This window comes from Oryzias latipes, chromosome 7, assembly GCF_053564925.1.
Source record: "Oryzias latipes strain Hd-rR chromosome 7, Olatipes_Hd-rR_3.1".
Taxonomy (NCBI): domain Eukaryota; kingdom Metazoa; phylum Chordata; class Actinopteri; order Beloniformes; family Adrianichthyidae; genus Oryzias; species Oryzias latipes.
Genome location: NC_136243.1, coordinates 25,091,853 through 25,114,794, shown reverse-complemented (window position 1 = coordinate 25,114,794; position 22,942 = coordinate 25,091,853). Strand labels below are relative to the sequence as shown.

The 22,942-nt window shown below is 38.1% G+C and overlaps 2 protein-coding genes across 8 annotated transcripts; one reads left to right on the top strand and one right to left on the bottom strand.

Annotated features, from left to right (window-relative positions):
* The first annotated feature begins 6,312 nt into the window (after nt 1-6,312).
* On the top strand, nt 6,313-8,369 carry lhfpl5b (LHFPL tetraspan subfamily member 5b). Its single transcript, XM_078949980.1, has 3 exons — nt 6,313-6,933; nt 7,861-8,156; nt 8,313-8,369. Exons 1-3 carry the CDS (start codon nt 6,525-6,527, stop codon nt 8,367-8,369), a joined length of 762 nt encoding a protein of 253 aa, XP_078806106.1. The 5' UTR covers nt 6,313-6,524.
* A 44-nt stretch (nt 8,370-8,413) lies between these two features.
* On the bottom strand, nt 8,414-22,771 carry srpk1a (SRSF protein kinase 1a). 7 transcript variants are annotated; one of them, XM_078950684.1, is made up of 18 exons: nt 22,322-22,615; nt 22,111-22,126; nt 21,976-22,030; nt 20,280-20,407; nt 20,054-20,162; nt 19,817-19,904; nt 19,053-19,140; nt 18,530-18,636; nt 17,561-17,726; nt 17,452-17,477; nt 17,138-17,360; nt 15,305-15,682; nt 15,057-15,157; nt 14,685-14,792; nt 13,734-13,803; nt 12,629-12,721; nt 11,286-11,378; nt 8,414-9,756 (listed from the first exon to the last, which is right to left on the bottom strand). In XM_078950684.1, the coding sequence occupies exons 1-18, from the start codon at nt 22,337-22,339 to the stop codon at nt 9,572-9,574; spliced, it is 2,052 nt and encodes a 683-aa protein (XP_078806810.1). In that variant the 5' UTR covers nt 22,340-22,615; the 3' UTR covers nt 8,414-9,571. The 7 variants fall into 7 exon arrangements, with proteins under 7 accessions (XP_078806810.1, XP_078806811.1, XP_078806812.1 ...); XM_078950685.1 differs by lacking the exons at nt 22,111-22,126; nt 22,322-22,615 and adding an exon at nt 22,618-22,771; XM_078950686.1 differs by lacking the exon at nt 11,286-11,378.
* Nucleotides 22,772-22,942: the final 171 nt, after the last annotated feature.

Sequence of the window (22,942 nt, the reverse complement as noted above, 5' to 3'; positions counted from 1 at the left end):
TTTAAATATTTGAAGTCGTATGCAAACAGGCATGAAGTGACAAGAAGGATGTGGGGTTGTGTAAATTGAGGGTAACAAAGAATCTGCCACTTCCAAAAAGAATCATGATGTACTCCTCTTCCTGCTGCACCGGCACTCCAAAGGCACAAGCATGTTGGTCGTTTGATGAAAGCTGGCAATAAACGAAATAGAGCTGACAAGGTTATTAGAAGTGCCACAGGCCATCTTGAAGCAGCTCACATGCCTCATACTGGATTACGGAGAGACATATGATGAAATAAGGAAGCAGAGCTTACTTATTGCAAAGAACCAGAGCAGTTTTCATGGCTTGTAGCTGAATCCATTCATACAAGTTAATTATGCAGATTTTTACATCTTACATAATTTCCTTTTGGAATTACCTCCATAAACAGGTCTGTACAAAACAGCAGGACGTACATTTTTAGAACAAATGTATTTTGTGGGGTCTTTTTGCTCATGGTGCATGCAAACTGAACTTTTATATTAAATATAAAGCATTTGATGGGCAAAAAAGTGACAATTTCATTTTATTGCACAATGCAACAACTGATAAATTCATTTGGACACAAACTAGGAACTAATCACTTCTGGAGTTGATGGTGTTGGCTTGTTGATCATCATTTCCATAATTATGGTTCCAGCACTCTGAATGTCTTCAGGTGTCAGTGTGCAAAATTAAAACAGAAGTCCTCTAGGCTGACATGATTATCAGTAATTACGTACAAGTTTGTCCCTTCAACACCGCTTTAATGCAAATACTCAGTATGTCTTTCGTAAATTAAGATTTGTAGAATGGATGTTCTGGATTTCCATCTGTTGCAACGAAAGAAGTGAAATGTTGACTGTGTTTTATTTTCTTATTTTTCTTTCATTTTTTAAGACACATATTAGTTTTTCGAGTGAAATTCTCAAATGTAAATGAATCTCGTTGAATATTTAAAACTCATTCAATTGCAGAAACATCATGAAAGCTTGAACTGAGATAGTTTTTTGACAGGCCTCCAGATGTCGGCTGTGGAGAAATCCACTTCAAGGTTTTTGGCTGTAAACCCTCCTTGATCAGAACGTTCTTCTGGAAACATTTATCCTTCCTGTCAAGCCTTGTTGTACTTGCTGCAGCTGCTAGTTGGCTGTGTATTGTTTCACTGGGTCCACTTATTTGCCAAGCCTTCTAAAGCAGCTGGACGTTTACAGGATTGTAGCTACATCATGAATTCGAGAATGGAACTTTTTTGAAGTATGTGTGGAGGTAAAGAGGGCATCTTTGTGTGACTGACAATAGACAAATATACATTACATACAGTTAACATTTCAATAAATTATTATTTTTTCTGAAGTTCTTTTTTCTTTGAGGGGAAGAATGTCAAAGTCTTACAGTGTTACAGTCTTTGAGATTCAGGGAACAGCAGGGAACAGCTCTGACTCAGCAGCAGATGGCTGGCATAAACCCCATGTTTGGTTGCTGATGGAGGACATGGTGCAGATGATGATTGCTAAGAAGCTTGGAACTTGGCAGAGATTGAGCAAAAGTAGAAGAAAAAACAAAAGGAAAGAAACATTTAAAGTCCCACTCCGATCATCTTTTAAACTTTCCTAAAAGTGTTCAAGTTTTAGCCAAATTTAAAAACTTGTGTCGTTTCCTACAACATAGTTTCTGCAGAGTAGCTGTAGTTGAATAGAAATTTGCTTCTGAGTTTTGGGCGGGACCGTTAGCGTGAAACAATCCTGACCCCTCTCCCCTTGCCACTGCTGAGAGTGATCTGATTACACTTGCTCCCACTAGCTTACAGCCTCTCACACCCCCAACCTAACATAATTTGAGCCACATTCCAGTTTAGAAGAGGAAAACAAAGACATACATGGATCTAGTCGTCTATAAGTGGATACATCTGAATAAAGTGGAGAAAGTTCTGCCCTTTGTATTTTCTACGTCACACCTACAACCTTTTTCAAACAGTATTTTTTAATCTCCTGATTAACCACAATTTGAAGAAAGAAATCCTAAGAAATGCAATTTTAAAAGTCTTTTTTTGAACTACTTTACACATTTATTACAATTCCAAAATAACACACATATAGCCGGCATATTATTTATATGTGGCTGAGAGAGTGCATGAAACACAAAAACAAATGTTTATGGTTAGTCTAGTACAGGTTCTAGTCCTTTTAGACATGTTTTGTCTAAGAAGAAAAAGGTGAGACCAGATCATCATCAAGTACTGATATCAAATATTAACATTTCAATCAATAACAAAACCAAGAAAACAAATTAGTCGTTTTCCATTACCCACACCTAATGTAAAATAAAATGCCTAGGTTCAGTTCTTTGTATCATTTTATCCCAAAAACAAAGTCAGATTGTTTTCTTAAAAGTCAAATTTGGTCTCAGTGTGTAAAAAATACTGAACTGGTCTGAACTGTTCACAGCAAAGAACACATTTGTTAACATAGAAAGAGGTTGTCAAAAAACAATATTTCAGTGCTATCTCTGAGTGGCATTCAGTTCCACATAAATGTCTGATCTTCATGGGTACTATCTGCTGGCCACTGATTGGACCATTTCCAGCCTTTTGTATTTTGTTAGCCATTATCTTCGGCTTTGGAGCCATATATTTGCTGAAAGAAAAATGATTATTTTGTTTAAACAGAGCATCACCTGCTGCTTCAAAGCAGAGAAGGAGTTATTATCCTTTGGAGTGACAGGCAGCAGGGGAAGGAAGGGGGGGGGGGGGGGGGGGCAAAGCCTACACAAACAATGAAAAAGTCTCAACTGGCAAAGAAAGGCTCTTTTTTGATTGAAGATTTCCTCAGCATGATAAGGTAATTATATTACTGCTGTTCTAATAGCTGAAACTGCTTTTGACAGACGATTCTAAAGGAAAAAGATATTAAAAAATTCTGTCACCCTTGGATACATGTGTGAGTCGGGGGATACTATAGTTGAGTGTTGCAGTGAAGCCAAAATGGCTTGAAAAGTTTAAAAGACAGTTTCATTCCCTTGTGTCAATGTGGGCTTCCATTTTAACGTCATATCAGCTCAACTAAAACTGTATTGTTTTTATGCATTTGTTTTTGCTTTGTATCTCACATTTCATACAATCAAATGCTACACTTTAAATGATTTTCAGCAGCCCAGCCTTCAGACTGCTTTATCACACAAGTTCAGTTCTGTTTATTTCTCTACTTCACAACAAAAGTCCCTTCAAGGCACAGTGGCAACCAGCAGCTTAGTTAATTTCAATTAGATAAAGCATAAAAGGATTAATAATATTCTGCCTTCCATCCATCCATTTTCTTAACCCACTATGTCCCTTTTCTGGGTCACTGGGCTGCCAGAGCCTGTCCCAGCTTCTGTTGGGTGAAGGCAGGGAATGCCCCGGACAGGTTTCCAGTCCATCACAGGGTACACAATCATAATTGTTCATGGTCATGATTGTTTGCTGTGATGCAAGAAGGCTAACCACTGCCAGTATATTTTTATGCAGTTATAAAATTATTGCTCCCAAAAAGTATCCAGCAAATCAATGGTTTCCAAATTAGAAAAACCAACAGATTGCATCAATTTTTAGTACACATTGGAGAGAAAAGGAGGGATTGATAGAAGAAGAACTTATTTGCTGGGATGATGAAACATATGATAAGAGGAAATTGGGAAGAAAGACTCTTGGGTGAAAGAAAAAAAACTGACTGTAATTCTGCATCTGCTGAAGAGACAATCCATGCAGCACTCTGTTTAGCACTGAAATAATCGAGAATCATCCCAAATGTAAAAGTTGATTTGATTTAGGAGAGGACAAGATCCTATCCCTTACTACAAATGTTAGTTAAATGTACCAATAACACGCACATCCAACCATCCATCCATCCATCTTCTTCACCTGCTGAACCCCTTTTGGGGTTGTGGGGTCACCTGACTTGTCCTGGGTAATATTGGATGAGAGTGGGACAGATGGTCAAGTCTGTTGTAGGGCCACACACACACACAATCACATTTAGTGACAATTTTGAATCAATAGTTAACTTATGCAGCATGATTTGGGACTTTGGGGGGTAAGCCAGAGTGCCTAGAGAGGACCCACACATGCACAAGGAAACCGTGCCAGAGCAACCACCGTGCAGCCGCATTAATACACAGTTACCTTAAAATTTAAGACAGAAAGCCAATTAATTAAGAAAGTAACTCTAAAAGTGACTGACAGTAAAAAGCTCATTTCACAATCTGTTTGGGATTTGGAATAAATGTTTCAGGTGAAACATGTGGTGTTATTAACTAAAAGAACTCAACAGGACACAAAGTCTGAACATAAATCAAGTTTGACAGAGGATTGTGAAGCTGCTGAGCTCAGTGACACATCCCAGACAGCTGTGGGACGAAAGCAGTGTATTTTCTCTCCAACGGAAACAATCTTAGTGTGAGAAATCTGTTGACAGCGTAACTGCTGACATTACAGCAATAAATGGTTCAGTGCAGGTATAATGGAAGTCAGCTTGAATTGACTGCCAAAAAAGTGCAAATTACTCAGAGACAGCAGCCTCGTTTGAGTTATGGAAAGTGTTGTTGAATGTCACAGCAGATTGAATTATAGAAATGATCAACAGTTATTGACCATAGTGATTTTGTTTTCTGCATGGACAGCCCTTTTCTGTGTTTTGAGTGAAAAAAAGGTCAAAGTGGACAGACAGTTCAAAAGTGAATTGTTTGTGTTGGTGGATGAATGAGCTATTTAGAGTGCAGAAGGGAAGGTAAAAGGGATTTCTGTGAAAAGCAGAATGCTTAAAGAAGAATTTAATCAACAAAGGCCTGACCCTGTAGCTTTTCTGGATAATGTCTGACCTGACATCGTCTTCTTTGGTGTTTTTGTGTATTTCTCTCTATAGCACATGACAGGAATTTTTATTCTGACGTAAACTAAGAACATTAAAAAAACCTCAGAGCATCATTTCAAAAGGACACTGAATAAGCAAGTTACAGTTTTTCAAAAGCCATAAAAGGAGCAAGTTATACTTAGGGCAACAGCATATTTAACTTTTTCCTTTTACCGGTAATTAGAACTTGACAAAAGAAAATGTATGCATGTATAATTTGTTTGTAAAAAAAAGTTTCCTTACATGAGCGGAACTGACACTAACAATACAAAGTAGAAAAATAACTCCTTGTAAGTGATTGCTGGTTATGATAAAGTTCAGCAAATACAGAACAGCTCCAAATCATTCAGGACTCTCTGATCAAAGCGTTCCCAGTGGTCTTTTAATTCTGATTATGTCGTTTGTGGCCAAAATCAATAACGTATGTTGTTTTCTAAGATAGTTTTTGCAGAGCTGCAGGAGTTCATCAGAAATTGGCCTCTGAGTTGTCGGCGGGTCTGTTGTTGCAGAAGTAAGCTTCTGCTCATTTTCCATGATCCCTTTGTTCACACTCTCTCCCGCTAGCTTACAGCCCCTCACACCCCCAACCTCACATTAGAGGTGCAACAAAAATGGCGAGCAATGTTGGAGCTATTTAACTGTACAGTTTGGAGCCAGATGCCAGCTCAGATGAGGAAATCAAAAACTTACATGGATCTATTTGTATACAAGGGGATGCATCAGAATGGAGCAGAGCAGAGAACTTATGGCACACCCAGTGTTTTCTACATCCCAAAGAAGATCTTTTTCTAGCTTCATTTTTTTTTTGTCTGCTACTGATTCTCAACAATTGAAATAAAGATATACTGAAAAATGAGATTTTAAGCCTAATTTTCTTTATATTTGTCCTCCATCATCAGGAAAATGCGACAAGAACATGTTAAAACACGTTTTTTATCAGAATGGGTCTTTAAGCTTTAGAGGATTTCCTACCCTGGCCTTAAAATGGGGAAAAGTGAATAGCTGTAAAAAATATTTACTATTTTATAGTTTGATGAAAAGTAAAGTCCTCTTTATTTTAATTTAATTCATTTAAAAAAAACTATCTGGACCTTATACGTTCTTATATACAAAAGCAAAAAGAGTGAGTTTGGTTTTTCCACATGCACGCAGCTTCTGATGCTTATCTATAATAGTGGCACAGCAAATGTGCGAAAATTAAACGCTACAATAATAAATTACAAATATGTAAGACAAGTTTAGATAACGTTATTTTTTTACTGATAAGGTTTTTTTTATCTTGAAACCAATTCCCACAATTTTTCATGCATTTTAACGTTGAGCCAAAAATAGAGAAATTGCTGAATTTTCTGATAATTGCTGTTGTTAATTTTGTATTCGTGTCCACCTCTAGGGTTACCTGCTCAGCAAGTGAGTATCTTACACACACAAGGAGTATGTCTGCTGTCCGTGAGCCGTGAGTCTGACATAAGTGCGCTGTCACTGGCTGTTGAGATGCGACGCTGTCCAAGGTGCTGAACATCTTTATTCAGAGAGAACGGATCGAGAGCTAAGGACAGCACGCTTTTACTGACGTTCAAGAGTTTGTTGGCGTTTTTAAAAGTATTTTCCTGGACTTTCCGGTTTCTACTTAGAACATGGATCTGCTTCCCGCCCAGGAAGCCGCCAAAATCTACCACACCAACTATGTGAGAAACTCCAGGGCCATCGGCGTCATGTGGGCTGTGTTCACCATCTGCTTCGTCATCATCACCATTGTGGTCTTCATCCAGCCCTACTGGATCGGGGACAGCGTCAACACCCCGCAGGCCGGCTACTTCGGCCTCTTCCACTACTGCATCGGCAACGCGCTGACCTCGGAGCTCACATGTAAGGGCAGCATGCTGGACTTCAACTCGATCCCCTCCCCGGCGTTCAGGACCGCGATGTTCATGGTGGGATGTTCCATGCTGCTGGTGGTGGGCACCATGGTGGCCTTCAGCTTGTTCTTCTTCTGCAACGCAGGAAATGTCTACAAGATCTGTGCGTGGATGCAGCTGGCCTCAGGTCAGGAGGCTGCAGCTTTTCGGTTTCAAACCTTCCCCTGTTTAACATCCCTGTCAATGAAAAAAAAACAAGTGACCTGAGGAAAACTCAAGCTACAATTAAAAAACATTAATCCATTAAGGATTAGTAACAGTATTTTCTGGGCTGAGTTTATTATTTAAGGATTAATCAAAATTACATTAATTTTAATTTACAAAACAATCTCAGTTTATCAAATATGTGAACATATTTTGTTTTTACGCATTTTCTTTTTTAGTTAATAAATCAACTTTTGTGTTAGTTTTTCAATGATTATTATTAAGGTACAGATAAAGTAGAACTATGTTCAGGGCAACTCTTGAAAAGTTAAGGAGTAAACTGAGAGTCTAGGATTTAAATTTACTAAATATTTTTATGAAAAGATTTAGTTTAATTCTGTTTAAACACATTTTTTAATCAAAAAGTTAATGAAGGAGTCATTATCTCATAAGTCGCCTTCACACCTGTCTGGCTTCAGGTGTGAAGTATCAAATGTCCTGCTCCTAACTGAAGCAAGTGAGGGATCTGGTGTCAGGCCAGACGTTGACACCTCTGATGGTGGAATAATTACCCATGACCAGATCAGGTGTCGCTGTGATGTTAACTGATCTGAAACTGGCCAACTCTCATAAGAAAAATGTGTCCATAGAGCTTGTGCTAATGTAATTGCTTCTCACGTTTTATTGACAGAAGTTCTAAAAAAAAAAAAAAAAAAAAAAAAAAAAAAAAAACACACACAAAAGGGAAACATTACCAGATGGAACAAGATTTAATCTCTTCCTCAAAGCGTCTCTAAGCAACATAATCTGCAGTTTATTGGGGGTGCACAATGCTCTATTTAAAACTGGAGGCTCTAAAAATTCTCCATTTTTATTTATCAAAGTACTATTGTGTCACTTTTTGCTGCAGGAGTATTAATGGTAATAGGCTGCATGATCTACCCTGACGGCTGGGATGCTCCCGAGGTAAAGAGGATGTGTGGCCAGAGGACAGATAAGTACAGCCTAGGAAACTGCACGGTGCGCTGGGCCTACATTCTGGCCATCATCAGCATTCTAGACTCTGTCCTCCTGGCTCTGCTGTCCTTCACCCTCGGCAACCGGCAGGATCAACTGCTGCCAGATGACTTTGAGTTGGATGGAGCAGGTAAAGGCTGCACTGGGAAGATGGCTGTAGAGCCTTCTCACCTCAAACTCATGCAAAACGTAAAAAGGCATGAGAAAAAAATGCAATTTCAAGATTTGATGCTTTTCTGCTTTTTGCATGTTGATATTTCTAAAATTGTCACAATTGGTGACACGCAAAAAACGATTGGTGACATGAAATTAATTATTTTTTACTTTTTTTCTTGCTTTTTGTAGAGAACCCATAACGTACAGATGGATTCCAGTGTGAAGCTTCGGATATCTCAGGTTTAAGTGGTAAAAAAAATTCTGTATTAGGAAAACAAACAGCCATTAAATGCTCATGAAGATCTGCTTTATTGTATGGTGTCTTGTACAACGTTGTATCCACAGCTCACACAAAGTCTATGTTCTCGAATGTGACACTGATGTGAAGTAAACTTTTCACTTTTAGGTCAGAACAGATAACACAGATTACTTTGATATGACCAGTTTGGGAACACCATTACTTAACACTCAGATCTCAACACCTGGTTCTTTTAAAAAACACAAAAAAAAAAAAAAGATTTGGTGACATTGTTCAACAGCTGACCATACGTACAACTGATCTCAAGCATTTCTGCCATACGCTTCATTAAAACACAGCTACCCAGCTAAATAGTTTTAGCTAAGATATAAGATTTGTTAAAAACTGTACATAACTGTAATATACATAAAGGCAAACTCTTTGGTACAGATATATACAGTTTATTTCCACTTTTCTCTGTTAGGTTGGGCTTCTAATTTCTTTTTAAGTCATTGAAACACTATTCTAAATTGAATGAAGTGTATGAGAAAACCAGCCTCCAATAAAAATTATCTAATTCATCATCAACTATCCACAAAATAAAGGTGTTCTACCTAAATATGACCTACTTCATGAAAAACTGTCACCAAGTCTCTAAAGAACCCAGCTGGAGAAATGCAGTGGATGTTATGTTACAGTCAGCGTCAAAGTCAGCCCAGTGTGCAACTCCCTTAACCCCCTTTACAAATACAAAACACATACCTTATAGGACTTAAATAAAAAGAAAAAAACAGCACTTTTGAAAGTAGGTGAGCAAAAAATGAGTCCTGATGAAGGGGACTAAAGTTAGAGGCTACATATCCTTGATTTGTTTGAGTTTTAGTGCAGAATTGTAACAAACAAGGATGAGTCACTAGCAGTACAATGACAAGTTTGCTTGGTTGAGTGGGCCGTACAGAACAGCAGCTTGAACTAACAGAATGACAAATAGAGAAAAAAATAATTCATTGGATTCCTGACATGACACAAAGAGAAAAAACTAACAAGTACAAAGCAAACAAACACAAAAGTTTTAGATCAATAACAGAGTAGAATAGTAGAAATGACAACAAAAGGAGAAATAAATAGTCATCAGATATGCCCAAAGTGAAAAGTGATCTGTTGCAGTCTTTTGAGGAAGTGGGGGAAGAACAGGAGCTGGAGTTGTCCACTAGAGGGCGATCCAAGGGTGGCGTAAGCACTCCGCAGCCGTGGCTCTTTTCTCTGGGACCATCTCCAGCATGGGAAGGAGGAAGTCAGTGAAGGACTCTGCTTCTTCACGGGGCCACTCATACTTGTCAACCAGAACCTCTAGCAGACCCCACGGCTTCAGCTTTGTGATGTGTTTCAAATCACCTGCAGACAAACCCAAAACAGGACGTTTTCTCAAAGCCCCGTACAGTGTTGGAGGCATCACTTGATTCAAACATTGAAATGTTTTGAGGTTTTTTGCTTTGTAATAGATCATTTAGAGAAGTGGACAAAGAAATAAATTGCCTCTACCCCATTACTTTGATGCAAAAGGAGAAAACCACCTGTTATCCTGTCAATTTAAGGAAGTTAATATTCCATAAAACATGAATCTACACTCACATGTGATGTTTGCAACAATCACTCCTATCTTTGCAGTTCCAATTACAGTATAAATTTATCCAAAACCAGGTGAGTAGAGCAGATCAAGGAGTTCCCTAGATAATAAATTATGTTGGGCTGCTGGACTCATCTTTGCTTCTTTCTCTTACTTTGAATTATTCTGAATCTAATTTTCTGTTCTGACTCATTTATGGCAGCAAAACAAAAAAAACACATTTTAATAAAAAAAAAATTTTTAGAGAAAATTACATTTAGGTTTTACTTTAAAACATTGATTATTCAAAATGTAATTGATGTTTTCATCAGTTTTCTTTAAAGTAGTTCTTGAACTTATTTCAGGCAAAGTCTTATTGTTTTTATACTGTAAAGTTTTACAAGTTAACTTTAAAAGTTCCAACTTAGTTTAGTTTAAGTCACCAGTTATGGTAAAACTGAAATAATCAAACAATGTTTATTTAAAATTTGAAGTTTAACAAATAAATCAGTAATCACATTGAGTTGTCAGAATCAAAGGGATTCAGGGTTTTGACAGTAACACTTTGACATAGTGCGTGTCCAAATTGGAGGGCTGCATCCTTCAATGGCCGCAGCCTTCTTGGGGGAAGTTGACCGGATCTTTCATCCAGCGGATGTCAACAGCTGTAAATTTGGACGAGTCTAGCCGTTATATCGGCGAATGTCCTGTCGCCTAGCAACCGTGAGTCACGAACAGAGATAAGTAGTGAACCAGGCATGGAGCTCAAAATGTTCCTGGCACATTTGATCCAACTTTTAATCATAGAGGTGCAATTATAAAAAGGTGAAATTATTTCCAACTTCAGGTCCCGCTGCACAGTCCGCCAATGGGTGTCAATAAATTTCCAGGTTCGGCTGCAATGCATCTTGGGATATGGACAGCATAGAAAGATACACCAGACAAATCCTAAAATCAGGAAAAAGAAGGCCGTATTCGTTGGCCGCATTTGAAGGAGTCGTTGAATTTGGCCAGCACTTGTCGCTGCGCTGTGACGTAAGCAGCCTTCAAATGCAGCCCAGGAAGAACGCAGGCCTCCAATTTAGACACAGCTGTAGTGCCGTTTATCGTGAACAGTGATAGTCACCAACAAGACCTTCTTTAACAGTTGTGACGGCATTTGCAACACACGTCTGCAAAACCATCTCTGATGCAACATTAGTACAGTTACATAAATACAGCAGAGAGCAACTGTTTTTAAAATGGTCAATGTCTACATACTGGTATGACAGGAGTCTAGCCAAGAATAAGAATGTAGTCTCTGACACAAACTTTTTACCTTTCTTGGTGAAAAAGTCCTTGGAATATTTGCCGGTCATTATAAGTTTGCGTGGGACACTTCCCAGCAGCTCAATGATCAGCGCTATATGGTCTACACAGCAGACAGTTGCAGGGACATGGGGGGGGACACACAACACAAACAGGACACAACAAACTGGTCAGACTGTTTCTCAGTCACGGGCCCGCTCGGGGGGGTGGATGGGGGATTGAGAGACAGGAGTTCCCCTGGCAGCACATGTCATTGAAATTCAAGAACATCAAGGAGACAATGAGGGCTCCTTGGCCTTTTTGAGCTCGGAATTGAGAATTTGTGAAACATTTTCAGGAACACAATGTTCAAATACAAATATTGCATAACTATGTATTGTGACAGGTCTGCTGTCCAAGTCTAAGGTGCATCTTTTCAGCTGTTTATTTGCTTCTCAATTGTGTGCAACAGTGTTGGTGTGGGACCCAAAAAAAGACATTAAATTATTAAATGAAAAAGGTTTTTAAAGTTGATCATCTTTTGATCTGTTGTAAAAGCCTTTCCAGTGGTTTTTTAACTACGATTATGTCGTTTTCAGCCATAATCCAGGGCTAACTTTCTGCAGAGCGGCAGTAGTTCATTAGAAATTTGCCTCTGAATGGTGGCTCGAAGTAACCCCGGCCTCATTTCCCATCATCCATCTGTTTACACGCTATCTTACTAGCTTACAGTCCCCCCAACATTAACATTACCAGTGCAATAAAAATGGTGAGCAATGTTGGAGCTATCCAGCCGTAAAGTTTGGGCCGGATACCAGCTCAGACGAGGAAGATGAAGACGTACATCTTCTACAAGAGAATACATTGGAATGGAGTGGAGCAGGGAGCTTGTGGCCAGCTGACTGTAGCTTCTACGTCACTCCTACAGTATTTTTCCAACTGCTTTTATCTGTCTGGTTCTTCACAAAGATTTGAATTAAGAAATACTCTGAAATGCAATTTTAAGCTTAGTTTTTGTTATACATGTCCTGCATCATGAACCACAAGAACATGTTGACAAGGTTTTGAAGTTATGGTGGGTTTTTTGCAGTTTAATTAAAAGATATTTGAATCACATCTGTGACCTCTGCTAAATAGGGCTTTGAGATATTCTACAAGAGTCACCACAGTAACAAATGTTTTATTTACCTAAGCTTTAAGTGTGGATGTGTTGTGTTAGCAGCTTATAGAAAAATCTTTGGAAGATCCGCTGACATCTGAATCAATGATGGCTATGCTCTCCACTCATGGGTTAGATGTGCCGTGAGGCCCCTAGTTACTTCAACCTCCTGTCCACCTTTACCCGAGCGAGCCACAGACAGAGGGATGGCGTACCTCTTTTGGTGAAGTATTCCTGTGAGTATTTCCCACTCAGTGCATAGTGTCGAGGGATTTTACCAAGCAACTCAATCATGAGAGCAAGATGGTCTGGAAATGAGGCAAATCAGAAGAGCAGAAAGAGGAAAGGAAAACAGGAGATGATGGTAATGATGCAACGTTATTGATGGAAAACAAATGCATGGAAAGCGTTATTTTTAGATGTATAAAAATAAAAAGGGCGTGTTCATAACTTTAGAAAATATGAAGAATATCAAGTCAATCTGATAACAACAGTCAAAACAGCTTTCACAGCATCACACAGAAACCAAGTCAAGGATAGCTGTGATCGGTACTCCATTCGCTTCATTTGCTGCAAGTAAAAAACAAGTTCCCAACTGCCTGAAGCTTCAGCACATGCCTGACATGCCGGGGCAGAATCCCCGCACAACGGAAACACCACGCAAAGCAGCAAAGACACGTTAACTCAAAGACAGTAAGAAGGAAAATAGAAGGTTAGCGATGAGAGAAAAAGAAGAGTAAGAAGGTAAAAACACTGTGCCCGTGTCAAGTGAGACTAAACGGAACTTTGAGAAAGAAGGAAATAAACCCAGGAATATTCATCATCACATAACATTCATTTGATACTAAATATCATTTAAGAACAATATATTAATAGAGCAAAACATTTAAGTATCAACATTATGATCAACTAAGCATAGCTTCTGTAACCTGTACTATTATAGTAAAAACAACAAATCCATATAGTCATAAAATAACAATTAAGATAATTTCATTAATATATTTTTCAAATAAAGAGATTTTAGCTTTATGTACCTAAGAAGTCAATTATTGTACTGGAACTGATGAAAACGGTTCCAATTAAACATTTCTAAATGGTTTCAAATAATATGCCTGACAACAAAAGTTAGACTAAACTCAATTTATCATTAAGGATTTTACACACACAAAAATCTACTGTCTACACAGAGACATGCAACTCACCAGGTGAGCAAAGCTGCTTGAGGAAAATGCTACAAGTGTGAGTTCAGACTCAAAGTTTCTCATTAATAATTTAAGGGTCTTTGTGACAGTTATCAATAGTGAGTAAATAAAGCGGTACCTTCATCCCTGGAATAGTCTTCTCCAGAATGTGGCTCAAACAAATAGTCTCCTGTGGCAAGCTCAAAGGCCTGCAGAAACAAAAGCATGCAGGAAGTCATCGGTCAACTCTACAGATTTGATAAAGATATTTTTAATTACACTGAATTGTGATTCTCTTATCGGCCCATGGATTTTATTATAAAAGACAACGAGCAATGTCGTGACTGTATTAAATAAAATATACAGTGGCTCCTCGCTATAAGACAGTTCACCTTTCACGGCCTCAAAGCTTTGCAAATTTTTTGCATGCTTTTTTTTTTATCAGCACATTGTGTTCTGCGTTCTGATTGGTTGTAGACAATTGTCAATCTCCTCTGTGTCGTGTCTCCTGTGCTGTCAATATTGTGTTCGGCTTTCTAAAGTTACATAAATCTTTTATCCCGAGCGGATCTTTTTTATAAAACTGGATTTATTTTTCTATTAAGGTTGGAACTTGGGAGAGTTTCAACAAAAAGTGTGAAAATGTTCACATCTGTCTGAGAAAAGTGTATAAAGTGTGTAATGAGGGATTTTACTACTTAAAAACATCTATTATTTTTGTTTAAAAAACTGAATACTTTGCAGGTTATTTTTACAATAAACGAGGGACCACTATAAAAATAATTTGAGTCTATTCAGAACAGTTGCGTCTCTCATTTACGCACATTTACTACTAATGTGACACTTTTTTTTCCAACCGATTTTTCCAACCATGATTCATTTTTAGACAACTCTAAAAGCTTCACCTAGCAGCCTACATTCTGACGTGCTGCATAAGTCTTATTGGAGAAAAAGGAATACATCTCAACTGCATTATTTCAACAGAAGGTTTTCTTTAGTCTCTAAAAGACAGAACGGTGATAGAAGGAGCCTTGGATGTAGGTCAGCAGCGTTACACCAGTGAATGTGGTTAAAAAGCTGTCACTCTCACCATGCAGGCTGTGCTCCATATGTCGGCTGGTGTGCTGTATCCAGAACCAATGAGCACCTCTAAAGAACGGTACTGCCGGGTCTGGATATCTTCTGTAAAGTGCTTGTGCTAGTAGAGACGAAAAGACAAAACTCTCACAAACAAATCTTCAGCCTACAAAACCATGCTCTGATCCACGAGAAACCCCTATACATGTTGTCTCCCTTTGGTCAGCACACGCTTAAAAGATACTCTTGCATTAGTCGGTCTTTCTTAAAGCAGACTCAACGGGCCTTCTAAAGGCGGAAAAACGAAGATTTTGAATGTCAAGCAAAACATGTGTGGCCTTAGCAGCAATGAGGAAATCTCTCAGGTCATCAGCGGAGTACTCACCACCCAGCAGGCGTTTCCCAAATCAGCAATCTTGACCTTGATCTTGTCTGCATTGACTGGCTCAAGAGGGTTGATGAGAAGGGATCCGGCTGTTAACTTGTCTACATCACAGCAGAAAAGAGAGCAGAGGTGATCGCGGATTAACTCCAACAATCAATACTTCAATACCAAGAAGTCTTTGTTCAACTTTCAAAGACAAGGAACTCCCTTTGCGTAACTTTCTCCATCCAACTATTTTGCTGACTCACCGTTTCTCATGCTTTCCTGTCTTCGGTAAAAACAGTCGGCCTTCTCTTCTTCCTCCTCCTCCAAAATGCTGTGTTCCAGCTCTCCTTCTTCCAAGCCAACAGAAAGCTGCCTTTCAGTAACATCCAGGCGCCGGGCTCCTCTGCTGTCAGTCTCAGTGTCTGGTTCATTAAAATCTGTGGAATCCACACCATTGCACAAATGATAGACGGGGCACTCGACACGTTGGCCTTCTGGAGACTCTGCATTGCCGTTGTGTTGGTCTTCGTTTCTCCACTGGGGTTTTCTCCGCTCAACCTCTACATGCCCATTGCAGTTGGCATCTGGAAGCTCCTCTGGTTCTGGTCCCACCCTCTTGTGATCTTCATTCATGCTGCCCTCTGAAAATGATAGGAAAATAAAAGAAAATGATGATAATAAACCAGAATTGGATTTATACTGGAGACAAACAACCAAAACAAAAGTAGCACTGAAACTGGTTGTTAAATACTGCTTCATCTTAGAAATAAATGGTTACAGTAAAGTGAATTTAGCACAAAATATAAATCTAAAGAAAAAAATGAAAGTCTAGGATAGCAATTTTTTTTTACTAGGCAGCAACAGTTAATGCACTAAAACTATAATAAAATTGAAGGGTTCTGTTGCAGAACTGCCCACAGTGGAATTTTCTCAGGGCAACAAGAAAGTGTTAGCCAGAAAAAAATTACTGAAAGTAAGACAGGATGATAGATTGAATAAACCTGATGCATCCATAAATGTTTGACATGAGATGTATAAATTTAGTTCATCCTAAACATCGCGCATAAACCATCACAACGTTTATTTTAACCACTCACAGCTACAGACCCAATCACCCAGAAATCATCCCAAAATTCATTATCTGGTGGTAATTGAGATCTGCAATAAAACAAGTTCAAATGCAAAAATGAAGCCTAAATCGCTGCACTAAAGGCAGCAGTGCTACAAATTTGAAATTGTATTAACCTAAAGAAAATGAGCATCCAAAGCTTCAGCCAAAGAAGAAAACATTGCAAAACAAAACAAAGAAAAAAACGTTCCGAGTGGTGTTTTAATTATGAGCAGGAGGAATTGCCTTTTTTTAAGTTAAATTCCAATATAAGACATCCAAGAATTATTTGATAATCTACTTATCCACAGCCAGATGCCCCAAAGACTCAAAGAATCACTTTGAAAAAACATTTTACACCAGTGAACACAAGATACATTTATTTCACTCCTGATATAATAGAAATTCAGAACATGGCTTGTCAATAAATATTAGTGACCAGTGGCTAAGATTTATTAACGGTTTGAAAATGCAATGGGTATACCCAAAAACTGGGGCTGCACAATATGAGGAAAACTAGCGATATGTAATATTAATGATCAATGTTGCGATGACGATACAACTTGCGATACATGAACAAATAGTAAAACAACTAAATACATAACGTCCATTTATCTGCAACAGATTAATTTAAATAAGAGTCAAAATAACTTAAATTATACTCTAAATGACCCTAGTCTGGATAGGAGGTGAACATCTAACGTAAAAGAGCTCCATCTGATTGGTCAACAACGTGAAGGTGTGCATCCCATTGGTCAAATGCATAAATGGATTTATTTCATCCGTTAAATACTTCAAGCTGCCAGAAGATTGTTTTAGCACATTTAAGGTAACCATTTAGTGAAATTTTTGTTGTCTTTTGTGTTATGCATATTGCACAGCTTGATGTTGCGATAACGATACATTCGCAATTTATTGTGCAGGCCAACACAAAACCTATGTGAAAAGGCACAAGTGAAAACCTGAGCTGAGAACCAACACTTCTTACCGTTTGGTTCCTCATTTCCTAGATCCTGTAAAGACACCTGTCTGAGAGGAGCACAGACTCGTCCCTTTGGAGATTGAGGTTCCTCCTCTTCGTCATCATCCTCTCGCGTTTCTGTGGTCTTCTCCATCTCCTCCAGGTCCATGATGCACTTTTCCAGCAGCTCTGCTTGGCGCTTTTGTTTCTTTTTCAACTTTTTCTTTTTGTTCTTTGACATTTTTACCATCTGGAAATTAAAAAGAAGAATTGGGGACATTTGACAAAAAATTCTCCTTTTAACAAAAGAAAATCTGAGCAGTACATTCTTACTCAAGTACCTGTTTTGGAGCTGGTGCAGTGCTAACTGTAAAGAAAACACAATAAGAGTATAAACCAATTGAAGCTGTGTTTACAGGTGTGTATTGCAGTTATGGGCGTGTCTCATACTCGCAGAACCAGAGGGAGGAGGCGCCCCGGTACGCTGCCATTCTGTAGCTTCTGCTGCAAGCTTTCGCACATAAGGCTCATCAACAGTCATCAGGATGTTCTCCGGTTTGATGTCGGTGTGGATGATCTGGCACTTTGAGTGAAGGTAGTCCAGCCCTTGAAGTACCTACAAAGTAAATGCACGTAGAATGTCATTTTCCAACGGGAATTAAATCCATTTCCAAGCCATTGTACCTCACAGCTACAAAAAACAGATTGAATCATTTTCCTTGATTTTGTCTGAATCCCAGGGTGTCAACTTTTATTATCTGAGATTGCTAATTTGCTTTCTATTTTCCTGTGTGTAACCTGTTTTACTTTGAGTCATCTGTTGTTTTTATCTGGCTCCTGTAGATCAATAAATTCCCTCACAGAATTAATAAAGTATATCTAAGCATTTTGCAACCAAATACCAGTGATAATATTCAGCTCTAGGGCAGCGTTAAGTATTTTACTTTGCTGAAACAAATCAAAAATATTTACCATGAAGTGGAAGAACTTCAACGATACAAAAGCAATTTTAGATTCCTCAGCTCAACGTTTTAGTTCTCCAACTTCAAATGAATTCTTTAAGCCAAGGCAATTTATGTTAACACTAGTTTGAACTCCTTGCAAATTACGTCTTTATTTTAAAATAAAAAGGCAGATGCTTTGATAGCAACTGAAGCTCAAGTATCAAGAGGCATTTAAGAAAAACATGGCTTTGAATTTATACAGACTGAATCCATTATTTATTGCACTGTAGCAGATTTCCTCAGTGCAAACTCTAATAGTTGCATTTGATCTGCTACTTAATTGCTAAATCTGCCCAACATTATTATTACATCTCATGCAGTCTGGAAAAAAAGGTGTCAGCAGAATGTAAATTGCAACTGAACCGTTGCTATGTACCATCTGTAAAGAAAAGGTGATACCGCCATCTTATATTACCTGTTTTATGATGCTCTTCACACAAGCAAGGGGCAGCCCTTGGTAATTGGACTTTATTATCCATTTTAATAAGTGATGGCCCAACACCTCAAACACCATACAGACATCTGAAGATCAGCAGTTAAGACATAACAAGAACATGAAAACCAACTGAAAACCTACAAGAAGAAAACTATTTAGGGAACGTGTGGTCATTCTCCTGACACGACAGAGCATTATTTATATTGTGGAGACACTCGTATTTCAGCGTCAGCTACGCCTGTGAGAGATTTGACTAAGCCGGAGTGTTGAGATAGCTAGAGTTTGGCTTAAATGACAAAAAAAAAAAAAAAAGATTTACCACACCTGTCATCTGTTCTTTACTGTGTTAGTACTCATTTCAAGCCTTTTTGAACAAGAACTTAACCGCTTAACTCTTTTTAGAAACAGACTTGGCCTTATAAAGTAATACAACTGTTCAAAACAAGAGCGATAAAAGAAAAAACAGGAGGAAGTGTCACTGATATATGAGCGTGAGGGATACGAGTTCCATTGACACCAGAGATCTTAAAGTCATCGAGTAACTGAACCACCATCTCACGATTTGGATCATCAGGATCTGAGTTTCTAACCTGGAACAAAGAAAAAGAAAAGAAAAACAATTAAGAAAGTTATTAATAAAACAGGATTTACCTGATTCTGTGCATATATTTCCATGCCTAAGCTTTTGTCTGGGTGGGGTTGCTGCTTCTAATGGCTAAAGAAAATAAGTAGTAGTACCTCATTACAAGCACTTTCCCTTTCTGAAGGATAATCATGCAGCTGAGCTTTTGTCAGCCTTAAAGCGGCTCTTTATGCAAAATGTAAAGTCCTGCATTATGCCAGAGTGATTATGTAAGTCCTTGTAAGGGCAATTTCATTATTTTAAGTTTTGGTGGACCTTATAATAACTTTGAAGCCAACAAAAGTAATAAAGATTATGGATATCACTTTATTTTCGTGAGTTTTAAAATTTCTGCACAAGATGTGCTCTGGGTTTTTTTAGGAAGGCTAACAGAAAAAAAGAAAAATTTGGATGCCACTTTTTTTAAATATAGGGTGTCATACAACTGAAGGGACTTTAAAAAAAATACAATAAACATCAAATCTAGTGAGGGTGGTTATTCCATTTCTTTTGGAGTTAAAAAATTAATGTTTGACACCGTCACTGTTGCATGATGTAAACATTATTTAAATAATCAAGAGTTTTGTAGTTAAAGAGAAATTCTAAAGTAAAACACAGTATAGACAGTTCCCTCATAAACATACAGATTTAAGAAGCTTGATCTCATCCACCGCTGTCTCCGTGTAGTGCTCAGCGCTTTTTACAACCTTCATTGCAACAAATCTCTTTACCCTGAAATCATAGAGAAAGACCTCATTTTCAAACAAGCAACACACAGGAATCTATGATAAAACAAGTTCTGCTTTAAATTCGATTCACAAAAAGTCTAAACAAAACAAGTAAAATGCCTTAGAATATGCAGTTTATGGGTTTTTACATACTGGATATCCCAGGCAAGCCACACCGTAGAAAAGTGTCCCCAACCCAGTTTACGGATTACGTGATATTTTCCATTATAAAGGTCTCCTACTTTAACGTGATGGTAGCCACCTGGATGAAAGGAATAGAGACAGTGACCTTACAGTTTAACACCAACAATATAAGACAGATTTTTGCACTTTTGTTTAAGATGTTCGATACGGAGGACAGACACTAAAGTAAACTAACCTTTGCAGTAGTCATTGGGGTCCTCCTGCTCCTCATCATCAGAACCAAGGATCTCCTCTGTTTCTTCTGGTTCCTGAGGCGAAGGTTCTTGCTGAGGTTGATGTCGAGCTCTGTGATTGGGCGGCTGTCTGATAAAGAGTAATGGCACATTTCACATAAAGAAACTCTCAAATATCCATCTCATCTTTCACTCTTGTACACTTGTTTATTTTGAACCAAGTTCAAAAAAGTACCCCTGGGAACACAAAGCACAAAAAGCTTTCAACCTGTTCATGGTGTAACCTTTCTCCTGACTGACAACAGTTATGATATGCTCCAGCCCCCACACTAACAGAAAAAAAAGGACAAGAACTCCTGACACCCGCTGTCAAGCAGAATAGCAGATGGGTAATGTTTGGAGATTTTCTAAAATCTAATTACTGACTCAACTCAATATATATTCTAACAAAGAAAAAACTGTTTTTCCCCAACTTTTAAATATTTATGTACAAACGGAGGGATTTGATTTTGAAATAAGTCTCATGACAATCCTATACATGTAATTTTTACATCCACTCATTGTAAAATATGCAATGAAGAATTAAACTAAAGCTGGCAAGTCATTTGGGTTTGTTTCTTTTGCTCATTAGCATCCAATCAAAAATAGCTTCTCTCCCAGAGCAATAACCATGCTCAACTCCAAAATGCACAGATAAAATTTGTACATCACTTGCCAATGCACATTTTTATATATGTGTATATGCATATCTGCCTATTTAAGTATTTATTCCATGTAAACTTGTCAAACACTTCCCTACCTCCATGCAGTTTTTGCACATCTGACATGTTTATATCTGTACATATCACTCTGCAAATAATTACGGACATTTTTATATTTGCCCATTACTTATTTTGCATATTTGCACATGTCCTAGGTACACTCTGTACACATTGTACATATTGACATTTGTGCATTTTATATTATACCTTGTTAGTTTAGGTCTTTTGCACTGTGATGGTGACTTCTTCAATGCCATTGTCCAGTAGACAGTGACAATAAAGGCTTATCTAATCTTATATCTTAAACGTAGCAAAGCCCTGTTACTCATCTATACAAGATGGCAAATATCCATGGATGGGTTGAACATACAATGCTGCGATTATCACATTATTCTAACCTCTTGACTGCTATGCCCTCCATGAGGATTACACTTGGAGGAGTATTTCTATGGGTTTGCAGTGAAACACCATGCTTCAGTGGGCTGATGTGGGCTTCTTTAGACTCGTGTTTTAAATATAGCACAGGCAGTTATGCAACACTTCAGAGGATGCCGCTGGTGCAATCATTGGTAGATTAAGTACACCAAAACTATCAGTTCTATGGATTAGTGTTTTACCATTGTAATTTTTCCATAAATTATATATTTTCATAGTAAAAAAGGATAAAAAAACTTCAAGCTTTAAGGCTTATGCATCTTGATTTTTTTTTAAACTGCTGGTGGTTTTATGCAGCTCAATCGGACATTAGAGCTACAAAAAAACCACAAAAATGTACAGAAGACATGTTAATCTCTAGATTATGACTTAACCATAATCATAATTACATGTAGGTGTAAATATACTATCTCGTGACAGTACCCCGTTTTTAAACCCAGACTATGCTGTGACAGGTAGAATATTAAAAAATAAATATTAAAATGTTAGAAAAAAAACTTACTTTTTGTTGGTCTTCTTTGCTTTACCCCTCTTTTTCCTTGCCTGGAGTGCTAGAACTGATAATGCCAGAAAGAAATGACGCTATGATTGTTTGGATGGATGGCTTTAAAATCTACACCTAGTGTGTGACACTCACAAAAATATTTATCATGCTATAGAAAAGGCTTATTATTACACAATGAAATTACCAATAAGGCGTTGTTATTGTTTACTGTTAACAGTGTTAATTTAACACGAAGGTTTAAATCGTACAGCAATTAAGTAACCGTAACATAAGCTAATTAGACCAGCGGCCGCTTAAAAAAAAGATTAGCATCAATTCGTTGTAGAAACTCTAATGTCAACACCTGTTTAACACCATACATGAAGTGTAGTGTTCGTGTTCAGGTTCTGTTCAGCGACAAAGCTAAACATACTGCGCTAATCCTGATATGCCTCATTCACAAGCTAAAGCTAATGTCCATTGAGCTAGCGTAGTCAAGCTCAAATGCGTGACAGACGCATAGAGACTTAAACCACTTATCTCACTACGCAGCGTGCCGAAATTTAACATACGAAACAGCAAACACCAAAATGCCTTCGCAGTCGACACAGACGGACTAACTTAGCTCACGGGACGTAAATGTTAAAGAAAATGACTTACCTTTCCTCTCCATGTCGACTGGATTTGTAGCCTAGCCCTTAGCTACACCACCAGTGATCGAATGTACCACGCATGCGCGTTAGATCGTTCTGCTCAAGCAAGAGCTTTTCCAGTGTTTTCACCACCTGTGCGTCAAGGTGGCTTTTGCATGGCGTTTACGGAGGAATTACGAATTAACAGTCACTTTTTTATTAGTATATAGATATGATAAATGTGCACGTTGGCTTCAGTAAAGCAGTATTAATCATTGTTTGTTTGCATTGAGCCTGAACAGTCGCTGCAACAAACCAATTTGAATTTCCCAAGCTGGAATCAATAAAGTATC